General features: G+C 35.7%; 1 protein-coding gene across 1 annotated transcript; it reads right to left on the bottom strand.

The window, feature by feature from the left end:
* Positions 1 to 3,221: 3,221 nt before the first annotated feature.
* LOC145824154 (putative NAC domain-containing protein 94) lies at positions 3,222 to 7,204 on the bottom strand. Its single transcript, XM_082923762.1, has 3 exons — positions 7,030 to 7,204; positions 4,093 to 4,373; positions 3,222 to 3,281 (listed from the first exon to the last, which is right to left on the bottom strand). The coding sequence occupies exons 1-3, from the start codon at positions 7,202 to 7,204 to the stop codon at positions 3,222 to 3,224; spliced, it is 516 nt and encodes a 171-aa protein (XP_082779888.1).
* Between the last annotated feature and the right edge of the window lie 10,330 nt (positions 7,205 to 17,534).

The following is a 17,534-nucleotide window of genomic DNA, read 5'->3' as shown; positions in this document are numbered from 1 at the left end:
TTTAGCTCATTATTTTTGTATTGCAATCTTCTTAATTAAGAAAATACAAAACTACTCAGACCTATCTCAACCGACAGTTGGGTCCCACTTTAATTTCGAATTAAAGTTGCCGAAAAATCATTATTTTCCAACAATGATATGTTGATATCATGGTCAAAACATCTATAAGGCTAACAAAATGTATCATAATGGGTATACACAACAGTTCAAGTGAGAGGAGACTTGTGTAATTATCCCATATTAACGGGGCAAGATGTAATTATACTAATTGTCAAGGGCGGTGAACGTAATTATCCTAATATACATAATGAAGGTATTTGTGTATAAGAGAAGCAAAAGGAGTCACAGTGAAACAATTGACAGCTTCAACAAATGTGATTGTAGACACAAAATTTAAATAAACAGTGGAAAGCATGAATAATTCTAAATATATAGAATGAATTTTGTTCACATATTTAAATTTTGGAGTTTTATTTTTCTTAGGTAAGTAGCACAACTATTAAAATAAATAAATAAGCTTACATTATCATTATCGGCTATCTTTTTTTAGGAGATTTTTTAGGATCCTTGGTATTAAGATTTTATAGCATAGAGGGCATCAAATATTTTTATAATGTCTAAGCTCCCTCAACATCGATCCAGAGAAAATTCGATCTAGAGAATTTCACTCCAGAGAAAATTCGATTCAGAAAATTTCTCTGGACTTTCCAGAGAAATTTTGGAAAGGCCAGAGAAATTCTCTGGATTCCAGTCTAGAAACTTTTTTTGGATTTTCAGAGAATTTCTCTGGTTTTTGCAAAAATTTCTCTGGGTTCAAACTAGAACAATGGGCCGAGATTATGTGCTTGAGAGTCAAACAAAGTGGGCTGTTGGCAATGGAAGAGGGGTGGTGGTGGTTATGGAGGAGGCGGCTATGAGTGGTTGGAGATGGAGCCAAAAATGTGGTTCAAGAAAGTAGAGATTGACTCGGTCCGTGAATTATACTGTTCATCTCGACCACTTGAAATTGCATATTTCCACCGTTTCCAGAATCCATTTGCTACCAAAAAAGTGAAATGAAAGATGATAAATAAATAAATAAATAAGGGCCAAACCTGTAGTTCCAAAAAAAGAAGAGAATTTGAGAGAGAGCACAGAGAAAATTCACACAGTGATCATAGTCAGAGAAAATTCATACAGCCAAAGAAAATTCACAAAATTACAAACAATGATCACAACCAAAGAAAATTCATACAATCCAGAGAAAATTCAATTTGATTTGCTCATACTATATCTATATCTGTATATATGAACATATCTCAACATCTCCTCAATTTCTTTTCAATTCCACATTTTCTCTTCTTCTAGAAAACTTCCCCACAAAGATGTGTGGTTTGATTGATCTCAATACCGTTGATGACGACGACGACTCTCCTCCTCCGCCGCTGCCGCCACATCTAGAGAAAATTCACAAAATTACATACAGAGAATTTCTCTAGGTTCAAACCAGAGAAAATTGAAATTCTCTGAGTTTGAAGACAATCTGTAGAATCATAAATTGAATCATAGTATATAGTGCAAAGAATTAATTGACATATCCACTATGGGAAAGTTATATGATTATATTATAGCATATGTAGCTAGGCTTTCATGGATTGTATGAAATGGAGCTTATGTTTTTCTTGAACTGAAGAAGGTCCAATGATGGATTTTCAAGAACATCAATAAATAAATAAAAATTTTATTAACCAGAAACAATGATAGATTATCAAAATTGACTGTACTGTCAAGTCTGCACAAATCAAGTCCTATTTAGTGACAATTAATCTAATTTGCTTTAAATCCAGATCTCACCAGATTTATTTTTTAAAAAATTAAACTTGATTCAAGCATCCTATATGAAAGTCAAAGAGTGGAAGATTAATATGCATGTTTCTATACACGTTTCAAGTTACATTTCTAGAACAATTGTAGAGTTCTCCATTCATGTATGAAGTAAATATCTAGTATTGGAGATGTGTAAGCATTATAAAATCAGACACAAACTTCTCTGAGAGAGAGCATAGAGAAATCTAGAGAAAATTGAAATTTCTCTGGTTTTGGACTCATTTTCTTTGATTTACTCACAATTTTCTCTGCGTTTTGATCAAATCAAAAAAAATTGATCAAAAAGCCAACACAAAGCATCACAACAAGAATTCACCATGTAAACAATACAATGAGAGCGAGAAATAGAAGGGAAAGAACAAACCCCTCTCTCTCTCTCTCTTTCTCTCCCCTTCTCAAATGGACCAACCATGGAGGCCGTCGAGTTTGATTACCATTGTTTATTCTAATCACATTACTTTATATATTATTACCCATTTTATGATTTGTATTTTACAACATTCACAATTGTTCATCATTGTTTATTTGTATTACTAACTAGTTATTTGTGCTATAGGTGCAAATAAAAAGTACCATAGATTGAAAATTCACAACAATTGAATAGTTGGGGTACATACTAACCTCAGTGAACTTCTTGAGACACTCTTCGTGTCTCTTTAACTTTTTCTCAAACACTTGGGCTGGTTGTGATGCGTCAACTTCGTCAGAGCTAGATTTGTTCCCGAAGAAAGACGTCTGGGTGAACATGTCGATCGTTCACATCATTGTTGTTGATGCAAGATCCATATATTCTCCAGAGAGTTCTAGAAACTTCTTTGTAACAGCTTCAATGCGAACGAAGATGGAATCGGTCGCAACAACAATGAGAAGATCTTTAGTAGAAGTGTTGGTGATGATCATCGTCGTCGTCGAACCAAACCCTAATCTCCCCGCCATGGATGTAACAAAGAAAGAAGAGAGATGAAGGGTTTGAAGAGAGAGAGAGAGAGTGTGTGAATAACAGAGTAAGTGTGATATATGGAGGGAACTTAGACTACACAAAAAAAATATTGTGACCATTACTAAAAATAGGAGAGGGACTTTAAACTAATTATTTATTTATTTATTTTTAATTAGTGATAAAAAGGAATTTATTGATGTAATTAAAAGTAGGAATGTCGTACGAGACTCCCACAATAAATAAAATAAAAGGCAATGACGTTTATATGCCAAAGCCAAAAACAAAAGTCCTCAAATTCTCTCTCTCTCTCTCTCTCATGGGGCTTCTAATTAAAAAAATATATGAAGTAATGAATCAACTTTCTTTTTATTTTTTAACGCCAAAAGCAAAATGATAAATAATAAAAAAGAAAGCATCAAAAGCAGCTATTGTAATCTTGCCCTCTTTTCAGTCTTCCCAACACCCAATTACCCCTCTGCAACATATAAAGAAAAAGAAAATATGTTAATAAAGTTTTTCTTTTTAATTGAAATTGAAAAAGTGTGTTTTTATTACTTTAGTCCGGAAAGAATGTTTGAAAATATAATACATGTATCAAATTTATTTAAATGTGACCCATGTTATATCAAATTTGAATTTACACAGTTTATTTTATTTTATTTTATTTTTAATTTTTGAAACTTCTTTTTATGCTCCTTAATTTTTTTTTTTTTACTTAAAATAAAAAAAGTCCATAGTTACCATTTTATAGAAGTTCACATACTTATGGATTTGTCTAATTACATCAATTTAAAATCTATTTAAATCCGATCAAATTCATAAACAAATTTAAATGAATTGCATTTTGCAAACCTAATTAAAATTAGACAAACAGATTAGACATGGGTACCCGTTTAAACCTTTTTCAATTTGTCTGACTTGTATTCATTTTAATTCAACTCGCTAAGCCTGTTTATTAAATGAACAAGTTTGGGTTAATTTGTTTTAAATACATAACTTGTTTTGATTATGATTATCTTCACTTTTTTGTTTTGACTATAATTTATTTTATTATGATTATCTTCACTTTTTTGTTTTGCCAAAAGTTTATTGCCTACATCTTCAACATGAACTCAACCAAAAAAAAAAAAAAAAAAACATTTTCAACATAAATATTGCAAACCCAAACAATTCTGAATTTATTTCGCAAAAGTCATATTATTTTGTGAAGTAAACACGATTTCAATTAACTTATTATTAACTTTATAATAAAATCATATTTTAAAAACGTGACTTAATAATGTCACCTCTAATTCTTTTGTTTGAAATTTGAGTGGTAGTCGAAACTCTTCCATCTTCCATTGTGTTTTCTTCGCTTTAGCAAGTGATCCAGAAAAATAAATGAAGTAGGTCTTGAAAGCAAAAATATTTCCATCTGTGTTATAAATTGGATCTTCTTCTCCAACTGAACTCCAAAACCCTAATTCATTTCCAACTACTCTGGTTTTTTTCCTTTCCCCATAAAAATATTCATCTCCATGAATAAAAAAATACAACCAGTCTTTTCCATGAAATTGGTCTTCTTCCACTGTCACAAAAAAAGAAAAAAAGAAAAAAAAAAAATTGATCAACATTAATGCAACATATATATATACTCCAAAAGATGATTGAAATAAATAAATAAGATAATAATGAAATTTGAATATCATAAAATGAAACTATAAGGTTCTTCTGTCTGTTTGATTGTGTTTTTGTTTCCATTTTTTGAGTTATTAGAAACAAACATAATGGAAAGTTAAAAAATACCCATCATTTTCGTATTATTTTCATTTCTGTAAAAATTTTGAAGACTACATTTTGGTTTTTCAAAAAGAGGGTTATTATTTTCATCATCTTTCTCCCAAAATAGTTTTCAAAATTTTTTTAATAGAAAAACAGAAACCAGAACGCGTTCAAAGAAGATTGTTTTCAAATATTGTTTGCTTTTGTTTTCATAAACAAAATACAACTATACTACATTCTACCAATATAGCATTCTCATTTTAACCCTAATAATGTGGAAGAGAGAGAGAAAGATAGAGAGGAGGAATGATGAGTGTGCGCCCACCCCTTCACATGGTACATTCTATGTCATTAGGAATGTTCAATTAGTGTTCTCAAGCATTTTTTAACAGAATAATAAAAAGTTTTAAAATATATTTTTTTTTTGATAATCTGAAAACAAATTTTCTTGGCATTTCCTATAAAAAAAAAGAAAAAAACAAATTGCTTTTGTTTTCATAAACAAAATACAACTATACTACATTCTACCAATATAGCATTCTCATTTTAACCCTAATAATGTGGAAGAGAGAGAGAAAGATAGAGAGGAGGAATGATGAGTGTGCGCCCACCCCTTCACATGGTACATTCTATGTCATTAGGAATGTTCAATTAGTGTTCTCAAGCATTTTTTAACAGAATAATAAAAAGTTTTAAAATATATTTTTTTTTTGATAATCTGAAAACAAATTTTCTTGGCATTTCCTATAAAAAAAAAGAAAAAAACAAATTGCTTTTGTTTTCATAAACAAAATACAACTATACTACATTCTACCAATATAGCATTCTCATTTTAACCCTAATAATGTGGAAGAGAGAGAGAAAGATAGAGAGGAGGAATGATGAGTGTGCGCCCACCCCTTCACATGGTACATTCTATGTCATTAGGAATGTTCAATTGGTGTTCTCAAGCATTTTTTAACAAAATAATAAAAGTTTAAATATTTATTTTTTGATAATCTGAAAACAAATTTTCTTGGCATTTCCTATAAAAAAAAAAACAAAAATAAAGTGAGTTATTTAAAAAAAAAAATAAATCATAAAGCAGTTTTCTAAAACAATTTGTATCAAAATAGATAACGTAAATTTTGTTTTCTTGAAAAAAAAAAAAATCTGAAACAATTTGCCAAATAAGTTTTTTTTTTTCTTTTTTCTTTTGTTTTTTAGAAATGAAAATGAAGTTTTCAACACACACACACACAAAAAAAAAAAAAAAAAAAAAATCTAAATCAGTTTTCTCAAACAATTTGCCAAATAATCAATCTAAATGTGATAAATTTTTCTATTTAAGCTAATAAAATTCAAATGAAAGAACAACATATATTTACCCAAGAACAGTAAATAATATTTCCCTTAGCATGGCTAGATCTATAAAAATGAAATCACATCCAATAGTTTTCTATCATCATTACCACCCCAATAAGATTGATGATAGTAAAAAATTCCAAATAATGCTATCAACACAAAAAAAATCACAAAAACACTGCATATTTTGTGAACTTTTGTTACGTAATTAGGAAAAATACTAAAAATAAAAAAAATCAAAACTTGAATACATAATTGAAGTTTAAAATTTGCGGGTAGTGTGGGTAAGAAATTAACTTTTTGGTACTTAACATTATTGTTGTAGCTCTTCTATATGCACAAAATTAATCACAAAATATTTTGACCCAAAAAAAAAAAAAAAAAAAAAACTAATTACAGAATATAATACAAATCTCATGGGACCTATATCCCACCCCAATGTGAGAGATTTGCATTCAATTTTGTGATCGGATTCTTGTACTTCAAAATTATCTTATTCTTGGAATAATAAGACTTTCAAAATTTTACCAAGGAAAAGAATATGTGATCCAAATTCAATTCTTGTATAATAAAATTCACACTTAGAATGAATCTGTACCCTACACTAATATTTTTTTATTAGATTAAATTTTGAGAAAATCAGTGTGTTTGGTTTTAATTTTTTAAATTTAATTTTTCTGAAAATCGAGTTTTTTGTTTTTCATATTTTTTTGTTCTTAGTTAATATTTTTAAAATTTTAAGCAATTGATTTACTTTTTTAGATGCACCTTACTTAGATGTATCTAAAAAGTAAAATATTTGTAAAAAAATATTTTAAAAAATAATAAATACACAAAAATACAAAAAATATACTGAATTCTCATTTTTTTATTTATATTTTTGGTATTTAATGAATTTTCTTAAAAACAATTTCACAAATATTAAGTGTATTTATATTAGGTGTATCTAAAAATTAAAAAAAATTGCTTAGAATATTAAAAAAAAAATTCAGTAAAAACAAAAAATCCGAAAAATAAAAAATTTTAATTTTTTTAGAAATGAATTCTAAAAATTCAAAGCAAACAAACTGATAGAACATAAATCTCTCTCACATAATATGATATATAAACAATTGTACCTAGATTCATAGGAGGCTTGCTATAAAGCTCACTGGCATCAATCTCTTGAATAACATGAGTTGGAAATGTCCTTTGGAGGACCTTGTTCACAAGATATTCCACCATCTCTTCATCTGTTGGTACAAATCTATACCCTATTGGCAGTTCTGTCACTATGCCTTTTTTGGTTCCCATGAATGAAAGAGACTAATTAATGAAGAACAACATCATGAAACTACATTCTATTTATACTGCTGAAAAAAAACACCCAAAAAAACAAAAACAAAAAACAAATCTAATCATTAAGCATTTGAAATTCCAATGTTATAGACTCCTATTGTGAAACAAAGACCTAATTGAGTGTGTGTCTAGGGATGGAAGACAAAGAGGTCCTTGAAATAGAATGTTATATGTTGGTAAGTTGATTTTTTTCATAGCTATTGATTTTCTTGATCATCAATCATCAATGCCATTTGATGTAATCAATGATTTATGATGTAAGATGATAAGTGGGTCCATTTGATGCAATTTTTTTTCAAGTTGTGAATTGATAATAAAAAAGCAAAAGTTAAATGCATATTTCTCCAAATTTTAAAATTGAAAAATTATATTCATACATAAAATTTGACAAAAATGATGTGGTAATAATTCACAATAAGTCACATCATTATATACAAAAATTATGTATAAATTTTTTTGTTTGTATAGCATTAGTCTTTTACTAGTTAAAGTACAAAAAATGTATACTATTTATTTTACTTAATCGATTTTTCATCATATGTACTCCAATACTACTTTTTATTTTTTCTATCCATTCACACAACCTAGTTTAAAAAGTATCTAGAGGTGCTCTCCAAATATAATTAGCTTGGAAGAATTTTGTTAAAACACTTGTCGTGGTAACTACTCTATTGAAGGGAGTAAAATATGATGAAAATAACTATAATAGCCAACTTATTTTTTTTTAAAGAACCAGTTGGAGCCGCTCTTATTGTAAATTAAAATTGATAATTAAGAACATCCATTTTTCAATTTTTTTCAACATGTTTAAGTTATTTTTACCTTAAACATTTTAGCACAAACTTTTAAAATTTTAAAAATAAATAAATAAACAACTTATTTGATGATATGTAAATGAGAGTGAAGGTCCATGGATGATGGTGGATGGCACTACATTGTAGAGTTTCCTTTCACCTGATAGTGTTGGAAATCTTTATCCACATTCCACAAGTGTCAACATTTCAAGAATGTCCGTCCCTTACTCAAACTTCCAAGCATGAAAATAGTGACTAAAACTCTTGGCCAAAGACTAATTCTAAAACCTCTTCACCATGACTAATTCTAATTTCTTAAACATATTAAATTTATTGATGATAAATTAATTAAAATCATGTTGTAAATTCTAATTAGGAATATAATGTTTATGGAGTGTGGATTGGTCATTAAATATTTGTTACTTTTATTAGGGGTGTAACTTGGGCATACGCAACTCGAGTAATCCGAACTCGAATTTTTTTTACGACTTGGACAATATATTTTTGAATTTGGTACGAATTTTGGCAAAAATTAAGAAATTCGAATTAAAATTGGGCGGGCTTGAACAAATGCATCAAACAATCCGAACAACGCGAAACCCAAATTATTCATATATAAATATATAAAAATATTAAATATATATATAAATTATTAATCATTACATGATATTGAAGTAATTTAGATTATTAAATCATATTGAATATATATATTATATGCACAAGTAATATAAAATCTTATTTTTTATTCTCACTCATAAGTTGTAAAGACTACCATAGCGCATCACTCTTACATTATATAAATTATTTATTTTGATGTTATTAATGATTTTCTAAAAAAATATAAATAGAGTCTAATTTTAATAAATTAATAATTCAACTGCAAAAATTTTTTTTTGAAATTCATGTACAATTCGGACAATTCAGATTTAACTTGGGGTAGACTTGGATAGATAATCTCAGGTTACAATTCGGGCATGAGTGGACCTAGATACATCTCAGCACAATTTGAGCTAGGCTTAGACAACCTCCCAACCTGACCGAACCCGTCCGAGTTGCATCCCTAACTTTTACTCATAGTTTACAGTATGAGAAAATTACAGGTTTTTAGATATATGTAAGATTAAAAAAATTCTTTTGAAAGAAAAAATTAAAATTTTTGATATAGAAAATTAAAAATTAAAAATATACCAATTCAATGTTGTGATTTATTTTTTTTGAGTATATTGCAATTGTTAATGAAACATGTGTATGAGACATGAATAACCAATGCTCTAGAATAACCTTTAAAATTTAAATTTATAGGGTAGTAAATGTTTTTACTATTTCTTATTATTCCATATCATGTGTATTTCTCTATAAATATGGAGATACAATCCATTCTTTTGTGTGTGTGTAATTTTCTGGCCACACTGTCCGCCTAGTAATCAGCTGGAGAGCACCGGTAGAATAGATGGCTTTAGCAAACCTGTAACAGAAAGAAAAGGCTCCGGCGGTGGCTCTTCCACCCGGGGGCACTCCGACGATCAAGTCAGTATATCTCTCAAAGATAAATCAAGTACTAAACTCACAAGCTTGAGTATCAAAAATATACCTTAGACTCACGGGGGTGCCTTTCTTTTATAGTTTACCTAATCCAAGTCCCACTAGAAGCCTAACTTCTATGGGCTTAGGATTACTGCTAATCTGGGACTCCCAGTGAGATTAGGATAAACTCTCTAAGAGTCTTATCTTTATCCAAACTGAAATATTCTCCCAATCTAGGACTCTTGTCCATATCCAAGTTGAGTTCCCTCTTCATTCTAGGACTCTTGTCCCTTATCCGCTAATCTCGGATTCCGATATCTTCGGAGCCAACCTCGGCCTAGCCGAGATGACCTCGGCACAACGACCAAGACACGTTGCACCTCGGCTGACACGTCGGCGTCACCTTGCCACGTATTGGTGCTCAGAAAATATATCCCCACAACTGCCCCCTAGGTTCTATTACCTCGGCATTCTGAGGTGATGGAACCTATATCTGTATTTTCTTCTATTACCTCGGCGTAAGAACTCTTCGGCCGAGATTGTCAAGTCGATATGTCTTGTTTTCAAGAATCAAGAACTCGAATGAACTTTCCCACGCGCATGAGCTGTCATGCATTACTTCTCAACCGTTTCCTGCACACGTTTAATTTGTACTGGCTCGTGCATGTGACGCGCTTGTTAGCCGTCTTAATCTGTCTGCGCCATCTGACGCATGCGGTTTTCCAGGCGCAATAAATGCCCTATTTTGCCGCCGTTTCAAGTTTTTGATAAAACTTTTCTTTCCATCTTCATTTTTTTACTTTTGCATTCGATTTTCTGGCTCTCTCTCTCTCTCTAAACTTTCTCAAATCTGCCATTTTGCTCTAGCTCCAAGCTCTGCAACCGTCTTCATTCTTCCATTCCAGCGAAGCTTTCGTCGTCCCGTCTTGTCTGCAACCGTTGCCTTACCTCGGCGACTTTCATTCCGGCTTCATTTGTTCTAGTAAGCCTCTGTTCCTCTTATTCCCAATTTCTTTTATGTGCTTTCGTTTACTTATTGCCATTATTGCGCTGTTCAAACCTTTGATTTGCTGAACTATTCATCTAGATGCGTCTATTCCATGATTTTACTCATATCTTGAACACTTGCACTGTTTTAATACTTTTCTTGCCACTGTTCTTGACCTTTTACTTCTGTATTTCTTTCGCTTTTGAGAACCATACCTCTGTTCTTCGTTTCTGAAACGTCATTCTTTGTTTCTTGTTTTCTGTTTTTCCTTTCTAGATCTGTGTCTTTGATCTTCATCTTCATAGTTCTTAGGCTTGGGATTTGTTTGTAGATCCTTTAATTTAGGGAAAACTGAAACAAGCCGTACCAATACTCTCCTAGGTTTTTGCCGAGGTTCCAATAACCCTTTAAGAATACCTTCTTTCTGAGACCTAGCCCTCTGATTTTAGGCCGACGTTATGGGTATGTGGAGACATAGGGTAAATACCCCAACCAAACTTGAGTACTTTAGGCAAGAGTTCTCCATCCCTGCCGATGTCCACCTGAGATTGGCTGGGGATGATGACTCTATTATGCCTACAGACAATACGATGCCTTTTCCTATTGTAGCCTTTACTGAATATGGACTCCGACTTCCACTTAATCCCCTTTTTCGCGAAGTTCTCCACTACTATAGGTTGAACCCCATGCAACTTACCATCAACTCCTATCGAGTGATTAATGGTATCATAACCCTAGCTAGGCAGGAGAACGTTAGGATCACCCTTGCCGATATACAGTATTGTTACACCATGTGCCCTCTTAACCTGAAGGAAAAAGGTTACGTCTACTACCTCAAGCCGAGGTCTACTGAATTCAAAATCGTAGCCGACCTTCCAGACTCCAACAAGGGGGCTGGAGATGATTATGTTATCGCTTCGGGAAATTGGGAGTTTGGTGCAGATGAAGACGCCCATCTCTACCCTCTTTCCCGATCAATTAAAGAGGGCAAGGGTAAGAGCCCAGTGTCAATGCTTAGTTGTTTCTGTTTAAGTCTTTAATACTTTCTGTTTCTAATGATTGTTTGTTTGTCCTGCAGATCTTTATCAGCCACCAAAAAGCTTCCGCCAATCCTACTTTCTGGGGAAGGATTTAAAGAAGCTCCTAGATCTTTCGATCCAAAAACGCAGAGCCCCCCTGGTACTGAATTTTATCCCGACGTACAAGTCCACTCTGCCCGACGTTCCGAAGAAGAAGAAGAAGAGCCTCTCTCCACCTACTGCTACAACTATAACCGCTTCTACATCCCGAACAGATCAAGAGTCCACATCCGACCCAACCAATCAACCATCTACTTTGGCCCCATACTTGATCCCTGTATCTGAACGGAAACGTTGGCGAAGACTCGTCAAAACTGCCGAAATGGGTCACCCGAAGCCTGTTGCCCAAGATCTTCTAGCCGACCTTCCAGCTGATGTTGATGCTGCACCGACCCAATCCATGCCCCCACTAAAGCAAAAAAGAATAAAAAAGGCTCAGCCTAAGGCCAAAGCTACTGAGGTTGAGGCTGAGGATGCTCTGCCCATTTCACAATTGGCAGAGAGTAAAAAAACTGCTTCTACTTCTGCAAAAAGGTCTGCTGAGGCCCAGCCATCAGAACCCACCCAATCAAAGAAGCCGAGGTCATCGTCTGCGACGACCTCGGGTTCCAGAATACCAAAAGTCCCTTGGAGACCAGAGATCACTTTAGAAGATAAGCCTGTCCTTGCCAGCGACAGCGCCGATGATATAAACGTCGGCGTGGCACTTAGTACTGCTCTACTCCTCCCAGGCGATCTTGAGCGGAATGCCAAGATGAGTGAGTATGAGAACTATGCCTTTATGCTGCAACGCTCTGTCCAAGTAAGTGCCTTTGTGCTGAAATTTGTTTTCTCTCTTACTTTGTAAAATTTTGTAACAATTTATGCCTCGTGTTCTTTCAGGCCATCCAACATGCCCACACTCTCTCCATGCAAGCTTTTGAAAATCGGCAAAGATTGGCCGACATAAAGAGGGAGGTTTCTGCCCTGAAAAAGGAGAACAAATCTCTTGAATCAAAGATGAAAAAACTGGAGGACCAAGCTGAGGCCGCCACCAAAGCCCAAAGTCTAGCCGAGGAAAAAGCTGAATCTGCCGAGGCAATTAAAAAGGTCGCCGAAGCCGAGAAGAAAGAGGCCGAGGACAAAAAGGCCCAAGCGGAAAAGGAACTTCAAGATGCTTTATCTACTAAAGATGCCGAAATCAAGGCGGCCGACGAAAAGGCCTACACCCAGGGTATGGCCGACGTTACTGAGGAGTATAAACTTCAAGTCAGGCAGGCATGCAATAGGGGCTTCTCCTTTGGTTGGATGGCCCTTGCCAAAAAACTTAACATTCTTGATGATTCGCCACTGCGCAAAGCCGATGCTATTCCTCTGCCGTTCCCCCTTCCTTCTCCATCAAGTCAACCTGGAGGAGAATCTGAACCTGAGTCTGAGGATGCCGATGAGGAAGAGGATGAGGCTTTGGTCAGAAAACCAAAGGATGCTGATGGGGCTAAGTCCCCTCCTCAGAATGAGCAAGTCCTTGACTTGACTTAAGATGAAGAGGTGATGAGGCTATCCCTGAACCTGTTCCTAACACTGTTCCAGCCGACATCCCTTCTGAGGTTAAGACTGTTGAACAAACTCCTCAGGAAATTGACGCCGAAATAGCGGCAGAGAAGGAGGCCGAGGTTGTATCTGATCTCCAAATCCAACAATCTGGAGGAGAAGACCCTTAGCTTTATGTTCTTCTTTTCCTTACTTGTATTTTATTTTTTCCTTTATCTTTTTCTGAACAATGTAAGCTTTTACGTGGCCGACGTGCCTCCCAATTTTGTAAATGTTAACTCAGCTTTCCTTTTTTTAACGCTTGAATCTTTGTCTTTTCTTTGATTGCTTCTGCGTGGTTTCTATACTTAGAATATTTTGCATGATTTACATACTTCTTTCCTTCCTTGTGTAATCTTCTCGGGGTTACATACCTCGGGTGTAATAACTACAAGCTTTACATCGGCAAGATACTGGCCTCAACCTGTGAATTGCTGTAGATTGCTATAAGTGTGCAAACTAAAACCTCGGTTTCACTTCGACTTGTAAATTGTTACAAATTTCAACAAGTGAAGAGAAATAGTAATCTCAGCTTAACTTCAACTTGTAAATTGCTACAAATTTCAACAAGTGAAGATAAGGAATCAGCTTAATTTCAACTTGTAAATTGCTACAAATTTCAACAAGTGAATTAAGGAATAATCTCGGCTTAACTTCGACTTGTAAATTGCTACAAATTTCAACAAGTGAAGATAAGGAATCAGCTTAATTCCAACTTGTAAATTGCTACAAATTTCAACAAGTGAATTAAGGAATAATCTCAGCTTAATTTCGACTTGTAAATTGCTACAAATTTCATCAAGTGAAGATAAGGAATCGGCTTAATTCCAACTTGTAAATTGCTACAAATTTCAACAAGTGAATTAAGTGTCTCTGTCTTCTTTCTGCCCCCAATATGAACCTGAGTTCTACTTGGGTTCTCATTATTCATGTCTCCAAAAACACCAATATGTAACTTTATCAAATATATGTGTTTTAAGAAAAGGGAAAAGATTTTATTGATGACATCGGCCAAAAATGCTGCACATCTAATGATAGAAGAATTTTAAATTACAAGTGTTCCAAGGTCTTGGCAGTGCTTTGCCCTCGTTATCTTCAAGCCGATAAGCTCCATTGCCTAATACTGAAGTAATTCTGTAGGGTCCTTCCCAGTTTGGGCCAAGCTTGCCCTCTCTGGGATCTTTCTTGTTGCCGACGACTTTTTTCAGGACTAGGTCGCCGACTTGAAAATCTATTGGATTGACCTTCTTGTTGTAAGCTCTGGCAAGCTGTTGCTGGTATACTACAAGCTGAATTGCAGCTTTCTCTCTTCGTTCTTCCAAAAGATCCAGATCTCGGGCTAAGATTATGTCATTGGTGCCATTCTCTACTCCCTGGGTTCTGATCCCCGGGATGCCGATCTCCAATGGAATGACTGCTTCTGTGCCATAAGCCATGGCAAAGGGGGATTCCCCTGTTGATCTTCTCGGCGTAGTCTGATACGCCCAAAGTACATTGGGCAACTCGTCTACCCACTTTCCTTTTGCTGCCTGCAGCCTCTTCTTTATTCCATCCAAAATTACTTTGTTGGATGCTTCTGCTTGCCCATTGCTTTGGGGAAAACTTGGTGTTGAAAAGTAATTCTTAATCTTGAATTTCGCACAAAAGTTCTTGATGAGTTTGCTGTCAAACTGTGTTCCGTTGTCGGCAACTATTGCTCTTGGAATCCCAAATCTGGTGATGATGTTTCTCCATATAAAGTTCTTGACGTCCATATCTCAGATTTTGACAAGAGGTTCTGTCTCTATCCACTTCGTAAAGTAATCTGTTGCTACCAGCAAGTATTTTCTCTGCCCAGTTGCCTGGGGAAGTTGCCCAACAAGGTCTATGCCCCATTGGGCAAACGTCCAAGGGCTGGATACTGGGTTCAGGTCAGCAGCTGGCTGATGAATCAAAGGTGCAAACCTTTGGCATTGTTCACTCTTCTTCACGTCGGCTTCAGCATCCTTTTGCATGTAGGGCCACCAATACCCCTGGGTAATGGCCCTGTAGGCTAATGATCTGCCCCCAGCGTGGCTTCCACAAATTCCTTCATGAATTTCATATAGGAAATCTTCAACCTGCAAAGGGTGTACGCACCTTAAAAGGGGTCTAGTGAAGGACCTTCTGTAGAGGTGTCCATCTGCTGTTAAACAGAATCTTACTGATTTCAATCTGACTTTGTATGCTTCCTTATGATCTTCTGGCAGCCTTCCTTCTTTCAGGAATGCAACAATTGCATCCATCCAGCTTGGCCCCATGTCCACACACATTGCTTCTTGTTCTGTGCTCTCTGGTTCTATGCTCGGGCCCGACATATAGTCGATCATAATTGTCCTTGTTTTTCCAGTCTGCATTGAACTTGCCAGGTTAGCCAACGCGTCAGCGTGGGTGTTGTCATCTCGGCTAACTTGGAGTAGTCGGTAGTTTTGAAATAGGGCTGCCAATCTGATGACCTCTTTTGCATATGCCGACATCCTTTCGTCCCTGGCTGCAAATTCATCTGTGGACTGGTTATCGATAAGTTGTGAATCACAAAAAATTATTACCTCATTTGCTTTTGCTGTTGCTGCTAGTTTTAGCCTTGCAATTAATGCTTCGTATTCCGCTTCATTGTTTGAGGCCTTGAACCCCAAACGGATGGATTGTTCTATTATTTCTCCATCTGGACATATCAGCAGTACTCCTGCCTCTGCTCCTTGTCGGTTCGAACTTCCATCGACGAACAGTCTGAATGAATCGCTGATGTAGATGCTGCAGGGTCTGAGTTTTTCCTTTCTTTGCTCTTTCGCCCTAGGCTGGGATTCTCCTTGCTTGTTGGGATAGTGCTCATCCTGGCTCAACGGAGCCCGATGTTCGATGGTTTCGGGTGTGAATTCTGCTACGAAGTCGGCCAAAACTTGGCTTTTAATTACTGTTCTCGGCCTGAACTCCAGGTCATACTGGCCTAGGGCTATTGCCCATCTTGCTATCCTTCCTGTTAAGTCTCCTTGTTACAACAAGGACTTCAGTGGGTGCTCTGTTAGGACCACAATCTTGTGCGCCTGAAAGTAATGGTTCAACTTCTTTGAAGCCATTACTAAGGCTAGCATTAATTTCTCTAGTGGTAGATACCTTGTTTCTGCATCGGCCAAGGTTTTACTTACATAATAGACAGCTTTTTGCTCCTATTTTTCTTCTCGGATTAGTACTGCACTGACTGCGTGTTCTAAAACTGCCAAGTATAAAAACAATTCTTCCCCTAGTTCTGGATTGGAAAGAACCGGAGTTGTGGTCAAGTACTTCTTCAAGTCGGTCAGAGCGGCTTCGCATTCTTCTGTCCACAGAAAGTCTGTGGCTCTTTTCACCAAGTTGAAGAAGGGTCTGCACTTATCTGAGCTTCTGCTGATGAATCTGTTTAGGGCTGCGGCCCTTCCAGTAAGTATCTGAACCTGTTTTGCTGACGTCGGGCTCTGTAGCTCTAGGATGGCCTTGATTTAGTCTGGGCTGGTCTCAATGCCCTTTCTTGTTACCAAATACCCTAAAAACTTACCTGATCCAACTCCAAACGCGCACTTTGATGCGTTGAGTCGGAGCCGATATGTTTTGAGTATATCAAAGACCTCTTTTAGGTCGGTAAGATGACCCTTAGATTCTTTGGTCTTCACGACCATGTCATCGATGTAAACTTCTACTGTTTTGCCAATTAGGTGCTTGAACATCTTTGTTACTAACCTTTGGTAAGTTGCTCCTGCGTTTTTCAACCCAAAAGGCATTACCTTGTAACAGTACAGGCCTTTAGGGGTGATGAACGCGGTCTTCTCCTCGTCTGAAGTTGGTACCCCCTGTATGCATCCAAAAAACTCATCCTTTCATGCCCTGAAGTTGCATCTACTAGTTGGTCAATCTTGGGCAGAGGGAAGCTGTCTTTGGGGCAGGCTTTGTTGAGGTTGGTAAAGTCTACACAGACTCTCCAGTTGCCGTTCTTCTTCTTTACTACTACTTTGTTGAACAGCCATGTTTGGTAGTGAACTTCTCGGATGGCCCTGGCCTCCAGAAGTTTGTCTACTTCTTCTTCTACTGCTTCGACGTGCATCAACGTCGGTCTTCTGGCTCGTTGAATCACAGGTTTTGCCGACCTGTCGACATTCAATCTGTGGCAAGTGACCTTGGGGTCAATGCCAGGCATTTCGTAAGGTGTCCAGGCGAACACCTCAATGTTGGCTCTCAAAAAATCTTCCAGTTCTCTTTCCTCTTCTTCGGCTAAGCTTGAGCCGAGAAGAAAGAAGCGTTCTTCGTCGCCCTCCTAGACAAGGATTTTCTTTAGTGTCTCT

The sequence above is a fragment of the Camellia sinensis genome, chromosome 4 (assembly GCF_055761805.1).
Source record: "Camellia sinensis isolate YWXY chromosome 4, ASM5576180v1, whole genome shotgun sequence".
Taxonomy (NCBI): domain Eukaryota; kingdom Viridiplantae; phylum Streptophyta; class Magnoliopsida; order Ericales; family Theaceae; genus Camellia; species Camellia sinensis.
Note: the sequence above shows the minus strand (reverse complement) of the source record. Positions and strands in the feature narration are given on the sequence as shown.